General features: G+C 38.0%; 1 protein-coding gene across 4 annotated transcripts in view; it reads right to left on the minus strand.

The window, feature by feature from the left end:
* The window catches only part of LOC150097824 (USP6 N-terminal-like protein), a 475,396-nt gene that overhangs the window by 332,680 nt on the left and 118,861 nt on the right, over positions 1-23,855 (minus strand). For all 4 annotated transcript variants that reach the window (XM_090406042.1, XM_090406041.1, XM_090406038.1 and 1 more), the window contains one exon: positions 19,328-19,370. In XM_090406042.1, the coding sequence (XP_090262168.1) occupies positions 19,328-19,370 (43 nt within the window). The remainder of the gene's footprint in view (positions 1-19,327; positions 19,371-23,855) is intronic.

The following is a 23,855-nucleotide window of genomic DNA, read 5'->3' on the forward strand; positions in this document are numbered from 1 at the left end:
CTCACATCAAATTCATGCTAGAAAAGAATCACCACAGGGTATCTCCTTCCTGGATGTACACATCCAAAGAAAATAAGATGGTTCTATCTCCACTTCTGTTTATCGTAAGCCGACATTTTCAGGTCGCTACATTCACAATTCTTTGGCTCATCATCCATCTCAAAAATCTGGCATCATTAAATCATTAGTAACCAGAGCAGACAGATTCTGCTCCTCCAAAGAATCTTTAAACCAAGAATTGGAAATAATCAAAAATACAGCCATACAAAATGGATACAATCCAAAAACAACTCAAAAAATGATCAGTCACTTCTCCACATGTCAACCTAGACAAGAACAAGCCCGTAGGATTTCTATACCTTATGTCACAGGCATCTCCAAACGTCTTTCAAAAATTATGAAGAAATATAAATTGGCTGCTACCTACAAACCGACCAACCAGATCTACAACTGGTTACCTTCTCCTAAAGACAAACTCTCTCACCTCTGATGCTACAGGAACATTTACAAGAAAGTGGGACAGACAGTCCGATCCATTAGCAAACTCGTTTCGGAATATCAATATCATATACGTCTTATTAAACCACAGAAATCTGGCCTCGTACAACACGGAATTGAAAACCCAAACCATAGGATCCATTGGAATAAGACCAAACTTCTACATAGATCTCTATATAAACATGAATGCTTATATAAAGAAAGGGCTGAAGCCCTACGTCACAGACCATTTGAACCATAACGACGTTCTTACTATCACTAAAGTCTGGGAAATTGTCATCCTAAATTGTATAAAATAATTTATATATGTTATCTCATTTTAATGTAATAATCTTGTTTTTTTTTTCTTCTCCAGATATATTTTAATTTCATTCTATAACACACTACTGCATGCATAGAGGGATTCCATTGTAAGCATACACACCTTAACTGTATGTGATTCCTAGTATCATTTGAATTAACTGTACTGATGATGTGCTATAATACTTAGGATGAAATATCTACTTATTGAGAACTTTTATTGTTAAAAGACCATATTTCAAAGCTTCTAGACAGACTTCTAGAAGTTTTGAAATAAGACAGAACGAACATGTGGGGGGATGTCAATCACAATAGAATCATCACATCTGGTTTAGCTCATCATTTCTCAACATCAAGTCACGTTATAGATTGGAAAAAAACAGTTCTATGCCTTACATCGAGAATGACTACAGACACAGAACTTTCAAAGAAGCAGCAGTAGTGCTACGCACATGCAATAATTTAAATAGAAATCAAGGTGCCATTCTTAAAGACATATGGAAATATCTCATCAATTCTCTCAGCTCAACAGAACCACAATATGCAAAAAACTACACAACATGTGGTCATGTACCGGATTCTGACTGAAGCATTCAAATGTATGCATGCCATCAAACACGAATTATCAAATGTAATGGCCTAACAGTTACTAAAGTGTATTTTCATGTAACTGGATGCATTTGTTTTCACACCAGTACAGCATTGAAATGCTAGACAGTGGCTAGTGAAACTTGTTGGCTCTTTGAATTTGTAATCATTAAATATTATGGTCTTTTAACAATAAAAGTTCTCAGTTTTAACAGCTTAGACCAAAAATGAACAGTTTAACTTTTATATCTACTTATTATTAAAAAAAACTTATTACGGTGGTTACGTGTGTGTTTTTCAGTCACGAATGCTCTACAGGTTTCATTATACAACAGAAATAATTATGCAATGCTGAATGCAATTATGCAGGCTTCAGATTCAAATGTGTGTGTGTGTGTGTGTGTGTGTGTGTGTGTGTGTGTGTGTGTGTGTGTGTGTGTGTGTGTGTGTGTGTGTGTGTGTGTGTGTGTGTGTGTGTGTTGGTAATGGCATTTACATAAGGGTAAATGTAGTTTCAAGAGGATGTTGAAATGCACATACATAAATGCAGAATTATCAGGAATAACGGAGGGGAGTTGTTAGCATTGCTCAGCTTGACTTGGCTGAAATTTATAGGTATAATTAAAATCAGTGAGACCCGGTTGACAGAAAATTATATAGTTACAGGGATGGAATGCAAAGAGTACTATATTTGCAGGGAGGACAGGTGGTGGGGTGATAGCTGGTAGGGTAGGTGATAGTAGGACAGGTGATAGCTGAAGAACTACAACCAACAAAATTAGAAATTAAAGAGGCCGTGTGTAGCGGCTTAAGTGCTGTGAGGACATCATGTTCGAGACTTAATGGATTGTATACAGCACTCAGAAAGGATTAACATATGTTTAATACTTCCTATATTTCGTCCTAGTCACTAGGACATCTTCGGGGATTACAAAAACAAATAATGTTACATGAACACAAATGTCATACAATAATACTAAGCCCAACCACGTGGGTGACACTAAAGTCCTATCTAGGTGGAGTCCCTCTAAGGGCAGTTGTAGGTGGCCTGGAATGTAAGGTGGGACCTCTGGTGATGAGTGTTTCCCAAATCTTCGGAAGCTTAATGCAACCATATTTATTAAGATTTGGTTGATTTCTGAGAGCTGCTGCTTCTAAGAATAGTCTCTGTTTCTTGAATTTGTTGTGGTGGAGCATGGTGTTTTTCTTCCAAGAGACCCTGTGGGTGGTGTCCAAGACATGATCAGCCAAGCCTGACCGACCATAGTTGTGTTTACAGATGTAAGAATTGTGAACCTCCAGGTGGATGGATGCTGACCTGCCTGTCTGTCTAAAGTATGCCAGCTTACAGGAACAGGGTACTTTGTAAACTCCAGGCACAGAGAGAGAGAGAGAGAGAGAGAGAGAGGAGGGAGCTGATCTTTAGTAGAACGGATAAGGGTAGAAAGTTTGCGGTGGGGCTTATATGCTGTGTGTAGGTTATACTTTTTTAGAATCTTGGCTATTTTTTCGGATGTGCTACGGATGTAGGGTATGGTGATGGCATTTTTAAACTCTTGTTGATGAGAAGGATGGGGAATGGGGAGGAACTGATTATTTTTTTGATACTGTGATCGCTGTAGCCATTGGAGAGGAAAGTGCTGTGTATGTGGTTAAGCTCAGTAGTGAGGGCGGTTCCACTGGAACAAAGATTGTGGGCTCTCTTGGTAAGAGTTTTAATAATGCCATATTGTTGAGAGGGGTGGTGGTGGGAGAGTTTGTGACTGTATCTGCCTGTGTGTGTGTGGGTTTTTCTGTATACAGTGAAGGCAAGTGTACCATTAGGCAGGCGTGTAACTAAGGTGTCTTGGAAGGGTAAACAATTGTTCTTTTTCTTTTCCATAATAAACTGGATTCTTGGATGTAGGCTGTTGAGATGACCGAGGAAGGAGTCTAACGTGTCTGGGCTATGAGGCCAAATAGAGAACACATCATCTACATAACTTAGCCAAATAGAAGGTTTGAGTGGAGCTGAGTCAGTGGCTCGTTTTTCGAAATCTTCCATATAAAAATTGGCAACAGGGGGTGAGGGGGGGGGGGAACCCATGGCGGTTCCCTCTATCTGCTTGTAGATTTTGTTCTTCCAAGAAAAATACCCAGAGTTAATGGCAAAGGAAAAGAGATCTAAGATGTCAGATGGAAAAACGTTTTCTAAGAGAGATAAGGTGTCAGTTAAGGGAATATTGGTAACCTAACCTAACCTAACCAATATGTCTGCTATTCAAGGTTATATTTTCTATGAGGGCTTTAAAGTAGGTAGAGTTTTTTATATAAGATATGGACCTTCCGGGGAAGGGGGTCAGAGAGAGAGAGTTGGCCAGCTGTTTAGACAGTCTGTAGCAAGGTGCATTGGTGGCATCTACTATAGCTTTAAGTGGGGAATTGGGTTTGTGGATTTTTGGTAAACCGTATATTGGGGGGGGGGGGTCGGGAACGGAAAGGTTTAAGTTTTTTCATGATGTCAGGGGGGCCAGGAAAATACTTTTTTAAGTAAGATTTTTAATTTCTTAACTTGTGTTTTTGTGGGGTCTTGTTCTAGCGGGATGTAGGCAGCGCGATCTCGGAGGATAATATTCATTTTACGATTGTATTCACTGGTATTAAGAACGACTGTGGCATTACCCTTATCCGCTCTGGTGATGACGATATTTTTTTCTTTGCGTAATTCCAGGAGCTGTGCATTGGGCATACGATAAATTACTTTTTGGAGGCGAAGAATCAGCGAGGATGTTGGCTATGTCAAGTCTGATGTTGTTGGCTATCTCCGACGGTAAGTGACCGTCGATCCCACATTCGATGTTAAACATTACATCAAGCACCGGCACTTCCTTCAGAGCGACGGCAAAATTACAGTGGAAGCATAGGGCACTGATGGCATCGTCGTTGAGCATTTTGGAAGAAAGGTTTACTACTGTCTGGAGAGGTTGATTTTGCTGTTGTGGTTTGTCTTTAACCAGGTTGTTACATTTCTTGAAGTGCTTATTTTTTGAAATTATTTCTGTGCGGAAGTTTCCAAAATGCCAGAGAGAATCAACCAAAGTTCAGGGTTAAGAACGGTGGAGAGCTTTGAATGTAAGAAGCCAATGGCGGCGTTCATCACTAAGAGGGTGGCACGAGTAGAGGCAATTTGCTTGCGTAGTAATGCAAGGCTGGCACGGTTATATGTGCGGAGGGCTTTTTTGGAATGCAAATTGGCCTTTAGTTTAACGCAGTTCGGTATCACTCTTGTATCCTGACATCTTTTTAAAAAGGCCAGCCTATTTAGTTGGCTAGATGGTCGTAGTTTTGACTTACCAAATTGCTTGGATTTGCGTGCTAAATCTTCTCCATGAATGATTAGAATTCGTGTGTAGAGGCTTAAGTGCTGTGATGACATCATGTTGGAGGTTTAATGGAATATATACAGCACTCAGAAAGGATTAACATAGGTTTAATACTTCCTATATTTCATCCTAGTCACTAAGACATCTTCGGGGATTACAAAAACAACTAATGTAACATGAACACAAATATCATGCAATACTAAGCCCAATCACGTGGGTGACACTAAAGCCTATCTAGGTGGAGCGCCCTCTAAGGGCGGTTGTAGGTGGCCTTGACCACATACGCAACATGATGTTGTGTATGTGGTCAAGTTCAGTTGTAAGGGTGATTCCACATACACAACACTTTCCTCTCCGATGGCTATAGCGATCACAGTATTTAAAAAAATAATCAGTCCCCGCTATTCCCCGGTCTTTTCTTCAGAAAGAGTTTAAAAATGCCATCACCATACCCTACATCCATGGCACATTAGAAAAAATAGCCAAGAGTTTAAAAAAGTACAACGTACACACAGCATTTAAGCCCCACTGCAAACTTGCTTCCCTTATCCGTTCTATAAAAGATCAGCTCCCTCCTCTCTCAGTGCCTGGAGTTTATTAAGTACCCTGTTCCTGAAAGCTGGCATACTTTGGACAGACAGGCAGATCAGCAACCATCCGCCTAGAGGAACACAAGTCTTACATCTGCAACCACGACTATGGTCAGTCAGGCCTGGCTGACTATGTCTTGGGTACAACCCATAGGATCTCATGGGAAAAAACCACCATGCTCCACCACAGCAAATTCAAAAAAGAGAGACTATTTTTAGAATCAGCAGCAGCTCTCAGAAATCAACCAAATCTTAATAAATACGGTTGCATTAAGCTTCCTAAGATTTGGGAAACACTTATCATCAGAGATCCCACCTTACATTCCAGGTCACATACAACTGCCCTTAGAGGGTGCTCCACCTCGATAGGACTTTAGAGTCATCCAAATGGTTGGCTTAGTATTGTGTGGTATTTGTGTAGATGTTACATTAATTTTCGTAATCCCAGACGATGTCTCAGTGACCGAGATGAAATATAGGAAGTATTAAATTCTGTTTTAATCCTTTCTGAGTGCTATATACAATCCATTAAGCCTCCAACATGAAATTAAAGAGGATTTTAGGTTTGATTGGGGGAGGTGGAGTTCATTTGAGGCTCTCGTGTGAGATAACGGCCAGTAGCACAAAATATATTGTTAGCTGCAACTATAGATCAGGAAGTTAACAGGAAAATATAGATGCCATTCATTGGTAGATTAGCACAATGAGTGTAGGCTGAGCAATTATTATGAGAGACCTCAACTATGGGGACAAAGATCGGAGGGAGGAAAGGGGTATGGGAAAGTTGAAGTGGAATTTATACATGTCCTAGGGGATAATTATCTGAAACAATATGTTATAGAGGGACCAGAGATTTGAGAGTACTAGATGTGGTAATAACATCAGAAAATAAATCCATAACCAAGGTACACACCTCCAATAATGGAGGTGCGACCATGCAGTCTTGTTGTGGGAAGTTGCGAAACATGTGGAATTCTCTGTTGAGAAAAGGTTTATGTTGAACTTGAAAGCTGGTAATTATAATGACCTTAGGAGGCAACTTGGAGCCATTCCATGGCTTAAGAAACAACAAGAAAGAATATCAATAATTCATGAGAAGTGGTCAGGGATTGTTCAGGAGAAGAAGTGTCACACTGCATACCCAAGATCAGGAGGATAAACCAAGTGGGGATTAAATGGATGACTAGAAATGTAAAGCAAGAGCTGCAAAAAAAGAAAACACTATGGAGGGGATATAAAGAAAATGTGATCAGCATACTCGTGAACAGTACAAAGTGCAAGCAAGAAGAGTGAGTAGTACAGTATAAAAAAAAAAAAAAAAAAAATCAGCTAACACCTTTTTATTCCTGTATACGGGAGTAGGCAAGGCCATTTAGCCCTATCTAACTTTTGGAGACTGAGTGGGCAGTTCAATCTCCACTGGTACCAATCGGAGATAGATGGCCCAAGGCTATCACTAATTAAGCGGTACACAGTGAAGAGAGACGGCTCAAATGTGCCGCCATCTCGTGGTCCCTAACCTTAACACAATATATTTAATGTCTGAAAATAATGTGGGTTCTACGGTCGATTTTCTTGAGTTTACGGGACGAAAAACCTGAGTTTCCGGGAGGAAAAACCCGCTTACCTGTGCCAGAGATCGAGTAACTCGGGAACCGGTCGAAAAAAGGCTTAGAAAAATTTCCTCTAGTCGGCGACTAGATTTGAACCACCAAATCCTTTCTTCGTGCGGTCAAGCGCTGTAGAGTGCAAACGCCACTGCTACTGAGCTACACAGGCTAGTAAGAAAGTAAGAAAGCTAGTAAGAAAGCCCAAATCACATTATGAGAGAAAATTAACTAAGTAGGCCAAACTAAATCCAAAAGAGTTTTTTCGTTGTAGCAAGTAAGAGGAAAAATGACTATGGTAGGATAGCTTTAATCAATGTTGATGGTTGGAAGATAACAGAGACAAAAGTTGTTGAGTTGCTGGGTGTTCATTTTCCAAAGGTGTAACATGATGTCGGAATTGGGGCAGGTGTTCAGCATATTGAAAATCATCAACGTGAATACAGCAGTAGGACTGGATGGCATATCAGCGTGTGTACTATGTGAATGTGCAAGAGAATTAGCATTCCTTCCTTCTGATGAAGTTGTTCATTCTAAGTCTCAGCTCTGACAATGTTCCAAGGAAATAGAAAGAGGATACGACTTTTCCATTGCATAGAGGTGGCGCCTAGACAGAGATAGCAAACAGATGTTAAAGTATTGAAACAGTTGGTTAAAGGTAAAATCCAACAGTGAGTGGAGACAGGAATACAATACTCTACAGCAGGAAGCACAACTTTGTAATGGATAATCTATTCACATTTTATAATACAGTAACAGCAAAACTGGATAAAGGATATGGCTACACCATGAAACCGCTGAACTTTGCTGCTGCATCTGACAGAATACCACATGGAAAACTATTACAAAAGTTGGTGCAAATGGATATGAAGCTAGTAGCATTGATAGATGGGTGGCTGATAGACGTACACCAGAGAGTAGTATATGGTGGAGTGGAATCTAGACGAATGAAGGTGTTAGTGGGGTACCTCAAGGTTCTGTACTAGGGCTAGTACTCTTTAATTTGTACATCAGTGATATAGGAAAAGATTTGGGGGTGGGAGGGTAAGATATTCAGTTGTTTGATGATGCAAAATTGTGGGAAAAAAATAATGATTATCAATTTAACATTTGCAAAATATTAAATTGATAATCATTGATAATTGCAAAATGTAAAGTCATGCACTTTAGATTGTAAAGGTTACACACTGCATATCACACTGATCGTACTGGATTGCAGGAAACTGAGAAGGCTACGGATTTATGATAATGTTGGACAGCAAATTGAAGTTCAGAGAGCATATTGGAAAAGTTGGCAAAATAGCACAAAAGATCACTTGGATGTTGAAAAACGTGCTAACAAGTAAAGAAATGGAAGTTGTTATCCCTCTTTATAAGGCTATGATTTGGCCACATCTTGACTACTGTGCACAGATTTCGCCACCTGAGTTTCTTGAGGGTCAGGAGATGGTAGAGAAGATTCAGAGACGAATGCCCAAGCTGGTGACAGGCCTTGAATGCTCCTTGTTAGGATAGGTTTAAGGTGTGTGGGTTACCAAGTTAATGATGGGATATAGAAACTTATAAGATATTAAAGGGAATATTAAAGAGGTTTCATAAAATTGATGCTAAGGAAATTTTTTAACACTAACAAATAGCCACAGAATTAGAGGTCACCCATGGAAGTTGTGTAAGAGCAGGGTTAGTAATAGCGTATGGACTAGATTCTTTTTGCATGAAGAGTGGTGAATGAGTGAAATGGATTTCCGGAATTAGTTCTGAGCCCTGACAGTGAATGAGTTTAAGGAGAGGTATGATAGGTTTTGTGTGTATACTAGCATAGGTCTCTCACGATGAATTTCCAGACTCCATGGAGATACTATATAATAATAATACTAATGTACGTGTTAAGAAACTCACTAATAAATAGGGATAAGGAAGTTATTTTCTTTCTTTATAAGGCTTTGATACAACCTTCTTCTACTACTTTATATAGACTTGATAACATGAGTTTCTTGGGAATGAGAAAGTGATGGAAAACATCCAAAGATGAGTGGGGGCACAGATTTTCCATTCTTCATCCTCTCTATGGCCTCCTTCACTTCCACTCTACTGATGTTCTGCACCATCCCCTCATAAGGCTACCCATCTTCTCTGTGAGTCCTTGCATTTTCATCATTAAGAAGCTCTTCAAAGTATATTCTCCATCTGTTTCTTATATCTACATCCCTCCCTAATACTATTCCTCCAGTCTTTGATCTGTCTCACATGTAAGATGTCCTTTGATGCCTTATTTCTGAATTTTGCCAATTGATAAATTTTTCTCTGTCCTTCTTTTGTTTCTAATTGATCATAAAGATCTTGATGTGCCATGGACTTTGCCTGCACAACAACTCTCTTGGCTTCTTGCTTTCTCTCTCTCTGTACACCTCTCTGTCTTCTTCCACTCTTGACTCGTCGCACTTCTGCTCTGCCTTCCTCTTAGCTGTCACTGCTTCTTGTACATTATTATTCCACCACTAACCCTCCTTCTGCTCTCTAATCTTTCGAGATGTTTCACCAACCACCTTGATTGCACAGTTCAGAAATGCTTTTGAATTATGTCTCCACCAATCTTGTAGTCCATTCGAAATCCTTTCTAACACCCTCTTCCTAAAACAGTTCCTCACACTCTCTTCTTTTAAGCTAAACCACTTGATTGTCTTCATCTCATGGCTTCCAAAGGTCCTTATCTTCGACCTTATTTTAAAATCCGTGCACAGCAGCCGGTGGTAGAGGAGGTGAGAGAAGATGCACTTTGTTCAGTGTTGTATGCAGATGACATCATGCTGTATGCAGAATCAAGAGAAGAAGTGGCAGCTAAACTGGAAAGATGGAGGAAAGTACTCGAAGAGAGAGAGGATGCACATCCTCTAAGACAGAGTATATGTGTTGCAAAGTGGTTGGCAGCCAGGAAACAGATCTGGAGTTGGAAGGAAATGTCATCAGGAAGGTTAGGGACTTTAGATACTTAGGTTCAACAGTGAAAGAGGATGGAGAGGCTGAGAAGGAAGTGGGATGCAGGATACAAGCAGGATGGAGGAACTGGAGAGAGATGGCTGGAGTGCTATGTGATAAGAGGGTGCCGATCAATTTAAAAGGCAAAATCAACAGGACAGTACTGAAACCATCTATGACGTATGCTATGCAAACTGTGGCCCTGAGGAAAAATAACATGAGCAGAATGGAGGTACTGGAGATGAGAACTTAGGTGAATGTGTGGTGTGACCAGAAAGGATTGTCTGAGAAATGACTATGTAAGGGGAACAGTGAAAGTTACGAACTTAGGAGCAAAGATACAAGAGGCAAGGTTGAGATGGTTTGGTCACGTGATGAGGAGGGAGGATGAGTATGTGGGAAGAAAGGTCATGCAGATGGATGTGCAGAGGAGGAGGAAGCGCGGATGGACAAAGAAGAGATGGAGGGAGCTGGTGGAAGAGGACTTTAGGATGAAGAACTTGGATGTGGTTGCAGCCCAAGACAGGAGGATTTGGAGGAGATTCACTGAGAACAGCGACCCTACTTAAGTGGGACAGGCTGCAGAAGAAGACTAGTATGCACTTACAATTTCTGTTATGTTACACATCAACTTGAGATGTTGTTTGTTTATAATAAGAAAACTTCAGGTGTTATTTTTTAATATTTAATACTAATTAAATTTTACTTTTTCAATACACTAAGATGGACAAGTTCATTATTATACAGTTTTATCACTAGAATAAACACAAAACTTCTTATTTAAGAGTTGGGCGAGTAGTTAGCATATCTGCTCTCCAGCCAAAAGGCTGCAAGTTCGAATCCTGCCCTGGGCATGGATGTTTATAATTATCTGTGAAAATACTAGTGGTGGTGGTGGTGGTCAGTAGATGGTAGTTGCTGTTCGCTGTAGTTGGTGGACAGAGTTGTAGAGTAGATGCCCTCCCTCAATGAGTCTTTGAACTCTTTGGCAGTGTCACTTAATAATAATAACTAAATGGCAGTTCCCAGGAAATGGGAAATTCCATTTCCCATTCCTAATTCCCAAAGATTAAAAAATGTCAGGAATTTAGAAACTATACACATAAAACTAAATGCATGATTCCTATCCGGAAAAAAGAAACACATACAACAGATAAAATCTATTATTATTATTATTATGATGTGACACCAAGGAATCCAAGGACTCATCATAGGAGAGCACTCTACTTCACTAAATACATCTCACCCTCTCCACTGCTCCTTAATTCTCCAACTATGACACTACTACCATCAACGCCATCTTGCACTCCAATATTGTCGTATCTAACATTTCATTCTTCTAAGGCACCGCTGACTGAATCAATTCACCTAGATTTTGGTCTTCCATTGGCTCTTTTTTCTGCCATCTTGGAACCAAACACTTGTTTTGCTAATCTTCCTTCACGAATTCTATTTAAGTGGACATACCACTTTAGATTAGCTCTGCTTACACATTCTTGAATGCTAATAATGTCAGGTCACTTCATAATATCTTCATTTTTAATATGATTCTGCCATTGATACCATCAGTTCACTCTCCTAATTTTTCTCACGACTCACATATCTGTGATATCTAGCCTTTTGATCAAGTGCTTTTTTTCTAACCCAACTCTCAGATGCATCATTAAAAATCTGGTTTGAACACTGTCTTGTGTACTACTATATAACTGTTAACAAATAATAATTGTATAACAAACAATTCTGTCATGTTGTGCCATCATTTTATATTTTTGTTTAAGCCAATAAGAATACAATTTGGTCAGATAAATCCCAAATTGCCATCTCATCCTTGTTCGTTCAGTCCTGTCAGGTGTCTTCTCCCTCCAGGAGATTGACTACCACGTGTCTCCACCATGTCCTATTCTGCGCCTCTCTGCTGCATTCCTCATATGAGAGATAGGTCAAGTCTTCTATATTTTTCATCCACTCCAGTCTTTGTCTTCCTCTTTCCCTCAACAGTTCCTTCGAGAACTGTCCTTTGTAGGCAGTTATGTCTCAGAATATGTCCAAAATATCTGACTTTTCTCTTTTTAATTTCTTTCATCATGCTCCTGTTGATGCCTGCCATCTCTAGTACCTCATCATTTGTCTTTTTTTCTTTCCATGATATTCTCATAATTCTTCGTAGCATCCACATTTCAAAGGCCTCCAGTTTTTCACATTCAGATTGGAGAGTGTCCATGTCTCTACTCCATATAATAACGTAGATCATATGTAGCATTTGGAGATTCTTAGTCTTGTTTTCAGATTTAATTCTCTAGATGTTACTAGATTTTTCATACTGTTGAAAGTTGACCTTGCGATTTCAATCCTTTTTCTAATTTCATCTTCTGTCCTGCCATTCTCTGTGATCAAGTGTCCGAGGTATATGTATTTTTGCACATGTTCTAATTTATTTCCTTTTATATCGATGCATATTTTTGGTATTTTCTTTTCTCTTGAAATTATCATGATTTCATAAGAGTTTTGAGGTCATATTTGTTTTCAGCTAGAAGAGCCATGTCATCTGCATATCTTAGATTATTAATATTTCTGCCCCCTACAGTGACTCCTTTGAGTCACTGTAGGAGGGGGGAACACACAGAAGAAATATTTTATTAAATATTTCTTCTGTGTATAAGTTAAAGCGAATCGGAGGAAAGACACAGCCTTGTCTCACACCTTTCTGAACTGGGAATTCTTCTGAGGTCTCTATTTCTTCTGAAAGATGCAGTCTGTTCCCAGTAAAGATTAGTTAATAGCCTAATGTCTTTTCCATCCATGCCTATTTTTGAAAGGATTTCAATTAATTGTTCATGTTGGACACTGTCGAATGCCTTTTTGTAATCTATGAAGCAGAGGAACACATCTTTTTGCTTTTCTAGATATCTTTCTATGATGGTTCTGATGTTGAAAATACCTTCTCTTGTACCTACATTTTCCTTGAAGCCACTTTCATTCAGTATCCAGGCAGATACCTAACAGGTGCACCATGAGAAGGTAAGGATTGAACATTAGGTCAGAAGCCCTGGTCGGTTCTCTGCATTCCTTTAAAGGCTATGTGGAGGTCTCAGTTATCCAGCTTTTATCCTTAAGCACCCTTTTTGACTCTTAAGTGCCTTAGAAGATGGAAATATAAGATCTGATAATGTAGGAGGTCTTGAAATGTAACAGACCGATCATATCCTGTACACCCCTTGAGATACATGGCAGGGATTTGATGATGATGATAACAAATAATTGTTAATAACAGTTCTTTGTAATTATTATTATTATTATTATTATAGCTCAAGACTTCCATGGAGTCACAGAACTCATGGTGGGAGGCCCATGTTTGACAATACAAAATCCATCATCACCGTTTATGTTCTCACCACCCTATCACACAATGCATTCAGCAGCCCAAATCACCTGCCATGCATAAAAAGCCATTTCTCACATCTTCCTCAGTTTCCATTTACAATTTCCCTTGTTCTTCCCTCTAGTTCTATCATACAAAAGATCTCTCCAATGTCAATCTTATAACCACCTCCTAACAGTTGAAATGTCTTAATCATATCACCTCCATGTCTTCTATCCATCAAACGCTGTAATCCACATGCCCTCAGTCAATGCCATATTTAGCATTATTTGACCTCCCACGATGAGTCTTTTGACTCCATGGAGGTCTGAATAACAATAATAAATAATTAATATAAGCCTGATCTCTGCATCCTCTCCAATGTTAATTTATCCCCTTCAAATCCTGGTAATGACCAGATCAGAGCACAGTAATCCAGATGTGATATCTATATATAATGGAACTACGAGTTTTCAATCTCTGCTGGTTAATATCCCTCTCAATATTGCAGCAATCTTCTGGGATACCTTAATGATATGTTCCCTAAACTTCAAATTTCTATCTATCATCACTCCAAGATCCCTTGCCTCCTCCACTTCCTCTAGCATAGTTCCACCAATACAGTATGCTGCCTTCAAATGGTGGATCCCAAATTTCAAGATCTTACATTCAACTGCATTAAACTGCCATTCCTTTACCCATCTACCTAGTGTGTTCAAATACTGCTGAAGGGCCACCACATCACTACTATTACTAAAAACTCTTCACATCATCTGCAAGCAATTGAATATCACCCCTGCAATCCACTGACAATGTCATTAACATAGAAGTTAAAAAGTATAGCTTCTAGTACTGAGACATGTGTAGCCCACTTGTGATCTACTTCAGGACTAAGGCAACTCGTGGTAAAGGTGAACCAAGCTCTCATCACTCCATGTCTCAGTATCTCCCATAATGCAAAGCACATCTCTTTGCGGACATGTATAATGATATGCATTAAAGGTAGGGCCACTACCCAGGCCGGTTTCGACCTTTATTGAGGTCTCGTCAGGGGGACCCAGAAGTGGTGATACTAAAGCAGAAGCAATGGAGAAGTCATATTTACCTATACAAGTTGCCAGAAGGTGTACCACCTTATTATTAAATTACTCTGGATTTAGAGAAAGATGTTGGAAATTTTTTCCCACTTGGTTCACCACTTCTGGGTCTGGCTCCCACTGACGAGACCTCAATAAAGGTCAAAACCGGTCTGGGTAGTGACCCTTCCCTTTAATGCATAGCATTATATATGTCTGCAAGGAGATGCACTTTGCATTATGGAAGATACTGAGACAAGGAGTAATGAGAGCTTGGTCCACCTTTACCACGAGTTGCCTCAGTCCTGAAGATACTTCAGGCACAAACTTTGTTTGCTTACACTTGGATAAAGGATTAAACTAAATTTATTATAATCTAACTAAGTAGGAAAAAACTTCCAATATCTTTCTCTAAATCCAGAGTAATTTAATAATAAGTTAGTACACCTTTTGGCAACTCGTATAGATAAATATAACTTCTCCATTGCTTCTGCCTTAGTATCACCACTTCTGCATATGGCTCCTACTGATGAGACCTCAATAAAGGTCGAAAGCTCATATAGATAAATATGACTTCTTCATTGCTTTTGCCTTAGTATCACCACTTCTGGGTATGGCTCCCACTGACGAAACCTTAATAAAGGTCGAAAGCGGTTGGAAATTTGGGTGATGAATGGCAATGCCATAGCCCATGAAGTTTTAACTGAAACTCGGCTGTTGCTGTCACTCAGGTCCTAGGGGGGGGGGGAATGAATGGCAATGCTGTAGCCCATGAAGTTAACTGAGGCATGCACGGCTGTTGCCCCTCAGGTGAGATATGAGCAAATGAGCGGCTCTGCTCGGTGGTGGGGTGAGACTGCCACAGTGTAGAGCCAACCGGTTCTGAGAGTTCTTCTCAGTGGCAGGGTGAGCCTGTTACTGAGTGGAACAATGCTGAGTTTTTGGAGTTTGACCTGTACATGAACATTCAATAAAGGCCGAAATCGGTCTGGGTAGTGGCCCTTCTCTTAATGCATAGCATTATACATATCCACAAGGAGATGTGCTTTGCATTATGGGAGATACTGAGACAAGGAGTGATGAGAGCTTGGTCCACCTTTACCACGAGTTGCCTCAGTCCTGAAGATACTTCAGGCACAAACTTTGTTTGCTTACACTTGGATAAAGGATTAAACTAAATTTATTATAGTCTAACCAAGTGGGAAAAAAAACTTCCAACTGTAAAGACGTTAGTAGTGCATAGGAGATAGTTAAGGGTCATCTAGAGCAGTGCTTCCCAAACTTATGGATGCCAAGGCCCCCTTTGGAAAAATTTAAATATTTCACGGCCCCCATCGGAAAAAAAATCGTAATATATACATATATTATTATAATATTTATTCTATTTATATTCAAGATTTTACATTTGTAATCTTTTTTTGTGTTTCTTATCAATACCTTTGAAATTAAACTTATATGAATAAGCATGTATTCATTAATATTCATTAATTGTCAAAATACCCAAGAAGCAAAATTTGTGAACCAACACCAATGTGTGATTTTTTCCATAAAAATATTAAAAAATAAAAATAATAATAATAATAATAATAATAAAAATTAAATATGTTTCTTTTATATTAAAAAAATAGCTACTTAGTCTTAAAACATTTTAAATTTGTTTTCATTATTTCACGGCCTCCCTCAACATAACTTATGGCCTCCAAGGGTGCCGCGGCCCACAGCATAGGAAGCGTGGTTCTAGAGGAAGCAATATTAAATTGTATACCTGAGGTAAGAGAGGGTTAATCAGGTAGGAGTTATATGGATGAGTAATATTATTAAGCATGAGCTGCAGAAGAAGAATTAAATGTTATTCAGAGCGACAAGAAAACCCACGAACAGTACAAGGTTCAGGCAAGAAATGTGACCAGCGCGGCAAGGAAGGCAAAATCAGATTAGGAGAAGAATCTAGCCAAGCAGGCCAAAGGAAATCACAAAAAGTTGTTTTGTTAAGTGACAAATAAGAGGAAGAATGACTATGGAAGATTAACCTTAATGAGTGCTGATGGTCATAAGGTGACAGAAGCAGATAAAATAGTTGAGTTACTGAGTGACCACTTTGCAAGGGTATATCATCCAAGTGAGGTTACTGCTATAATATTGTGTGACAGACACTGATGTGAGAATAGAGGTGGGTGAACTGGAGGTTCTTAGGATATTGCAGAATCTCAATATAAATACAGCTGTAGGATTAGATGGGATATCAGCTAGGGCTTTGTGAGAATGTGCAAGGGAAATGGTAATGCCTCTGACTAGACTCTTTAATTTAAGTCTCAACTCTGGTAGAATTCCAAGGGAGTGGAAAGAGGATGAAAAAGTTCCCTTGCATAAGGGAGGTTCTAAGACTGTAGTAGCAAATTATAGACCAATCAGTCTCTCAGGCATGGTGGCAAAAGTACTAGAAAAATTGGTAAAAAAGAGAATTCGAGAATGGATAGATAAAAATATACTGTATGGGGGTCAACATGGCTTCGTGAAGGTTGTTCATGCCTTAGTAATTTACTAACTTTTTACAATAGAGTAATAACAGCTGAATTGGATAAAGAAGATGGCTAAAATGATTCCACTGGATTTTCCAAAGACATTTGATAGAATACCACATGGAACTCTATTACACAAATTTGAACAAACGGGGATGGATATGACACTGTTTATGTGGAAAAGAGGATGGCTGCTGGACAGATATCAAAAAGTGGTATAAGGAAGAGCAGAATCAAGGTGAAAACAGGTGACTAGTGGTTATTTGCTACAAGGTTTGGTGTTGGGACCACTACTGTTTAATTTGTACATAAATGATATAGGAAATAACCTGAAAGGAAATATTCAGTTGTTTGCTGATGATGCAATGTTAGGTAGAGTAATAGTTAATCAAGGTGAATGTGAAGAGCTTGCAGGACAATTTAAATCAGCTGTCAGTATGGACAAAAGATAATGGATATCAGTTTAATGTGGAGAAATGTAAAGTTATGCATTTGGGATAAATACATTACAAGCTTTGTACCATACTAATGGAACTGTACTCCTGGAAATGAATGCAACTAGAGATTTAAGTGTAGTGGTACACAGAGAGTTAAAGTTTAGAGGACATATTGCTTAAACTTAGCATTGTTGTATGACAAAAATGTATGAGTTGCAACATTATCACACAATAACAACTTAGAGGTTAACAGCACTGAAAATTCTATAAATAGAATAATTTATCCTTTCTTCCATGTCACTGTGAAATATGACACTCAATGAAAGACAAGATTCAAGAACTTCTGGGGTGTTACCTTTAATGATCATCTCTCTCTCTTTCTCAATGGAAGAAGTAGATATCAATATAGATACTTGCTACAATTGTATACCTCTCAGATAAATTAATTGGTGATATGCGGATTAGATCAGCAATTAAATATTTCATGAATGGCATAACTGGCATGTGTTTTCTTGATTTTTAAGTGAGTCTTTCAAACAAAGGTTTTAAACTTACTGTATATTAGTACTGGGCAAACAACGAGTTATGTCTTCATAACTTCTTAAGGTGTTGACACCTTTTGGCAACTGGTATATGGTGATATGACTATTGCATTACTTCCACCTTAGTATCATCACCTTTAGGTTTAGCTCCTACTGACAAGACTTCAAATAAAGGTAGAAACCGGTCTGGAGTATGGATCCTTTCCATAATGCATAGCATTATACATACCCATAAAGATATGTGCTTTGCATTATGGGATACTAAGGCAAGTGATCAGAACTTATACCATCTTTACCATGAGTTGTTCCAGTCCTGAAAATATTTCAGGCATAAACTTTGTTTACTTACACTTAGATAAAGGATTAAACCAAATATGTAATTGGTAGCATAGCCAAGTGAAAAAACTTCCATCTAACCTAAAAGCTTTCCTCGCCTTCTTTTTTATGTTGGAATTTTCATCAGTAGTATTACTTCTCTTACTGGACATGATAGGGTTATGACGATATACAAAAATTGCAATGAAAGAAAGAACACTTCGACTACCGATTAGCAACTAACATACTAAAGGCTGTGATAAGTTAGAAATAGGTGAATCACAGCAGTGACAATGCATATTGGTGACAGGCTTTGCTTGTCGGCTAATGGCGAAGCTGCGATGTGGATACAAAAGCAATGTGACATATGTATGTATATGCTGACGGCAAAGTTAAACTGGAGAATTTTTAATAATCATTTTTGGCCGCTGTAAGTGCGAATCGTCATTAGTCGAAGACTACCTGTTCTTGTTTTAATCCCAGCATAAGCAAAGTGCACATGTGAAGTATCTTCACAACTAGGCTACCTGTATAGAGAAGCTGTTGACTTCACATCAATTGCCTTAATCTCACATAACTAAATTAATGTGAAGTCAACAGTCTCTATATACAAGTGCATATTGCTTTCCATAGCAATATGCACTTCCATATGCACTTCCTTTTGGACATGTATATTGCTATGAGAAGAGTAGTGACTCTTCACATAATGCATAGCCATATACACATCTGAAAGGAACAACAGCCGCCATACAATAGCCCAGTCATGAAAATACTTCACATATAAATTGTTTACTTATGCTTGGGTGAAGGATTAAAACAAGAATATAATTTCTTGCCTATTGGAATTTACTTCATAAACAAGTGAAAATATTCTAAAACTAACTCTAATAAAAAGTATTTTAAAAAATATGGTGATACATCCTTTTTACTATTTGTATATGGAAACTATATGAATTCTAAATTGATTTAACCTTAGTGTCTTTCTGGGTTTATCTCCCTCTGCCAAGACCTCAAATAAAGGTTGAAACTGGTCTGAGCACTGAACCTTCCCATAATGCATAGCAATATACACATCTGTTATGTTCATTTGAACTATGAAGTATCCTCCTCCTTTCTACACATTACCTCAAGCATGGATTTTTGTAACATACTTAATTACCTTTGTTTCATGTGCTGTAAGTCTTTCTGGGAGTCTGTGATCACTGAAATATAAATAAAATGCAAAATTAATTTTAAATGTCCATGTAAAGTATTAGTATTTAAATATTACTGAATAAATTTACCTTTGATTTTAAAGATAAAAGTATAAAAAAGATTTTCAAAACAAGAATATTAGTGCTTTAAATGCAAATACTCTCCACTCACACTAGACCAAAAACTGTTATAACACATTGTAAAGTCCTGATAAAGACCCCATAGGTACAATGCTATACTAAAAGAAATTTACTATATCAAATCAGATAGCTAATTTTCACTGTTTTATTTGAAAAAAATAGTTCCATTTGTTCCAAAAACAATCACAAATATTCAGGCCCATGGCAGGATTTCAACTTGCAGCCAGCTGGTTGGAGAGTACATACATCACTCATTCAGCCAACCAGGCCTGAAACTGCTTCAGTATCTCATAATGCACAGCACACTTGCTTTCACATGTGCACTGCTATGCATTATGGAAAGGATCCCTATCCAGACTGGTTTTAACCTTTATTTTGAAGTCTCATTTGCAGGAGCTAAAACCATTAAGTTATGGAAAGCTAATTCAATGCAAAAGTCATTTTCCATATACAAGTAGTAAAATGGTGGAACATCATATTATTAAGCTATGACAGATAGGCGTAAGAAATTTTTGGAAAGAAATTGCATGAAGCAATTTATATTCTTTTTTAATCCTTTGCCAAAGCATAGATAGGCAAAGTATTTATATGAAGAATCTTCAACCAAATGTGAATGCTTTCTACAATTATCTCTGAGCCAGAGTATTTTAATTACATGGTTTCATTTCATTCATTCATTTCATATGGTGATTCAACTGCCGTGAGCCCCTTTTACGGGGAGGTACAGCACCACCTCAATCCCGCCTATTTTTATCAGGGCTCAGGACCGGCATAGCTGACAATTCAGACCTATGGCTGGAGGGATTGTCTTAAGTATTCCTGACTGTATCCGTGTGTGGGGATGAAACATCTCAGATAAACTGGGGGAAAACCCTGCTGTCCACACCCAAGACCGGTGAACTTGGCTATGGCTGAGGAAGATCCTTAAGAAGATCCTCACATCGTCGACGGGAATCAAACCTAGGACACTCCTTCCCCAGGCATATGGTTGCGAAGGGCATAGCCACTAGGCTGACTGCACGGACAATTACATGGTGATATATACTTAATAAATATATTATTGAATGGAAGGTAGTTTCGGGTAGTGATATGGGAACACTTTAAAATTGGGAAATGGACAATGAAACATATTTGTGCCTATGCTCCCATAGAAGGTTCTTCTAAGGAAGAAGAGGAAGATTTCTTTGAGTCATTTGAAAAGTTAGCTGACATAAAGAAAATGGAAAAAGTTATCCTTGTTGGAGATCTAAATGGCAGAGTAGGAAATGAATCCCACCAAACATATAGGAACGTTTTGGCAAAAGGGCAAAGCTAATAATTTTTTTTTTCCCCATGAGACCTCCAAAGACACATCCAGAGAGGGCACCTACTCTACAACTCTCTGTCTCCACTACTCCCATCCATCTCCAACATCTACACCAACACCATCTACTGACTACCACCACCACCACTAGTATTTTTTGTGTGTAAATTGCGTGTGTTCTGAAGGCAGATTTTTTCTGCATGCGAGATGAAAAACCCAAGTTTGGGATAAAAAATCCTGCTACCTCTGTATGAGATTGGCTAACTCACCTTCAATTGAAAAAAACCAAAGATTCCTCCCATCACAACAAGAATCGAACTTAGGCCTTTTCCAATTGAAGGGTGCAACATATTATAATTCTTCCAATTGCACTTATGAAGGTGCTCATAATGGTGAGTATTTGCAGGATTTCTGTTCAGGACATGACTAGTTATTACTAACATCATGTTCCAATTTAAAGTTGTACATAAGTTCATGTAGAGAGAAGACAAAAGAAATAAGTAAAGCTTCATTGATTACGTCATTGGTGATAGTGATATCTTCATGCTGGTTCAAGATAAAAGAGTGGACAGAGGATTTGGGATTGGAAATGACCATTACTTAGTGCTAAGCAGGATAAAAATGGATATTACATTGAAAAGAACAGTATATAAGAAAGGGTTAAAAAGAATTGAAGTTGAGTAGCTTTTATAGATAAACTGTAGATGTCACTATACAAACATTATTGAAGAAAATCTGAAGTCATTTGAAAACAAGAATCAAACCTTGGAGTCTCACTGGTAAACTCTGAAGAAGACATTGATTCACCTAGAGAAGTATGTGGTGAAGTTGTCTGAAAGGATAGAAAAATAAGAACCCCATAGTGGTCACAAGAAGGAAGCATACCAAAAGTTCCTAGCAAACAAGTCAGCAGATACCCTAAAATAATACAGCAAATCGGCCTTCAGAATACACTCAATAAATGTTGTTGGTAGATGGCATCAATGGTAGTTGTGTGTAATAGAATTAAGGAGTATGAGAGACAGTTTGATGTGTATAATAGAGTGGAGTGCCCTCCCGTGAGAAGTCCTTGGACTCCATAGAGGTGTCACTTAATAATAATAACAACTGTTCAGTTAACAGTTCTGTTCATTTTGATATTTGCCATTTTGTTAGCAGGATGAAATTGAATATCATACTGTAAAAGGAAAGCATTCAAATTTTAAAAAATCAAAGTCAAGCAATTTTCAGAGGTGAACTGATGAGTTAAATAATACAAATATTCTTCAAGAAAAAAATGAAAAAGTTTGAAAACAAGAACCAAGCTTTTAATGACAAACTTTGATGAATCATTTGAGGAAGAGAGAAACCTGGGGATACAAAAATCAGACACCACAGTGCACTTTAATTTCCTGACTAGAGGAAATTAAAGAGATGGTGATGAAAGAAATAAAATTATTGAAAGTTCTTAGCAAGCAAGTTAGAAAAAACAGAAAAAAATGTGACAAAGCTTTCAAAACCAATCCGTAATAGTTGATGTTGTTGCATTTATTTGGATTTATAGCAAAGCAACTAAGGTTATGAAACTACTGTACTCTGTTAAGTGTGTATCCCTCTTGTCAGTTTGCTTGTTTTGTGGGAGAAAAACCAAAGTTTCTTTCAAGGAGGAAAAACAATACTACCTCTGAACAAGACTGACTAAAAATTCACTTTCAGATGAAAAGTCTTTGTAATGGTTCTTTGCATCATACACAGAATTTAAATCAAGATCTTTTAAAACAATCCTCTTTGTCTGTGCATAAGTAGCGAAACAAACGTCAAGGATTTATGCAGACATATTTGAGAAAAGATTAAGAAAACTGTTGAAGCTTGGAGAGGAACAAGCCGGGTTCAGGCCAAATAGGGATTGTCAGGATCAGAATTTCACGTTGAGCAGATGAGAAAAAAAAAAAAAAGTGAAATCATGAGAATATAACAAGGATCTGTATTTAAGTTTTGTAGATATCTGGATAATAAAAAAAAGCTGTTCAAAACATTAAAATGATATGGCATAGACAAGACATTATATCAAGCAATACAAATGAAAGTTTGAGGTTTTGGTGGTTTTGAAAATGTTCACTGGAATTTCTAGTTTAATGACCACATGACATAAATACTTGATTCATCAGAAAATTACTTATGTTAGAAAAAAAGCTATAAAAAGCTGGAGAAAGTAACCATATCAATTTCATCAAAAGATTATTTATGTTAGAAAAAAAAAAGGGCAGAGAACGCAAACGTATCACATTAAGCAATGAAAGATACAGCAAATGAAAAAGAAAAAAAAAATTACATTAGACAATGAACTTGTGAAAGCAGGTGCACTAGGTAGTATTGTCACACATAATGCATGTCACAGCCCAGGTCTGTAGATGTCACATTTTTGATAACTGAAGACCAAACCTGGTACAGGATCAAGCCTTAGTTTTTTTGCACTGAGTAAGAGTGTGCAGCATTTTGGAAGCCTCCTTGAATTTCCTGACAAAACAGTTATGTTTGAAGTAAGGTACTGCTGTTTTTGCCAAAGTACTGGATGATTGTCATTCGTTGTGTGAAAAGCTAATCCAGTATTATGTTGTCTCTTCTTTTCAAAATTTTTAAAATGCTCTAACATATAGATCTTTCCAGAGCATCCTTTTTGATCAATATAATAAATGCTGCACTAATATTTAATTTCTAAACCATTGTTTCCCTTTGGGGGAGGGGGGGGGGTTGTAAGAATCTGAACATTGTCGTGATATTTGTCTGTGAATTTGTAGATGTAAGGAAGGAAGACTGCATCTCTGAAATCTTTGTTGTTAGATAATGTCTGTGAAATTTTAAAACTGGCTGACCTTGCACCCATATCTGTTAAGGGACAGGGCATCAGTGAGGTAACGAATGTGTTTCTTTTGCATATATTTCTGGAGATATTTTAGAGTATCTGTTTAGTGTTTTGATCATGTCAATCTACGAGTGTTCATCAGTTTTCTATCCACTGAAATATCAAGTCCTTTATCCTCTGAGAATTCTAGGCAAATGTCAAGAAAATG

This window comes from Typopeltis vanoorti, chromosome 16 (assembly GCF_054136105.1).
Source record: "Typopeltis vanoorti isolate ZY-2024b chromosome 16, IOZ_Tvanoo_1.0, whole genome shotgun sequence".
In the NCBI taxonomy this organism is placed as follows: domain Eukaryota; kingdom Metazoa; phylum Arthropoda; class Arachnida; order Uropygi; family Thelyphonidae; genus Typopeltis; species Typopeltis vanoorti.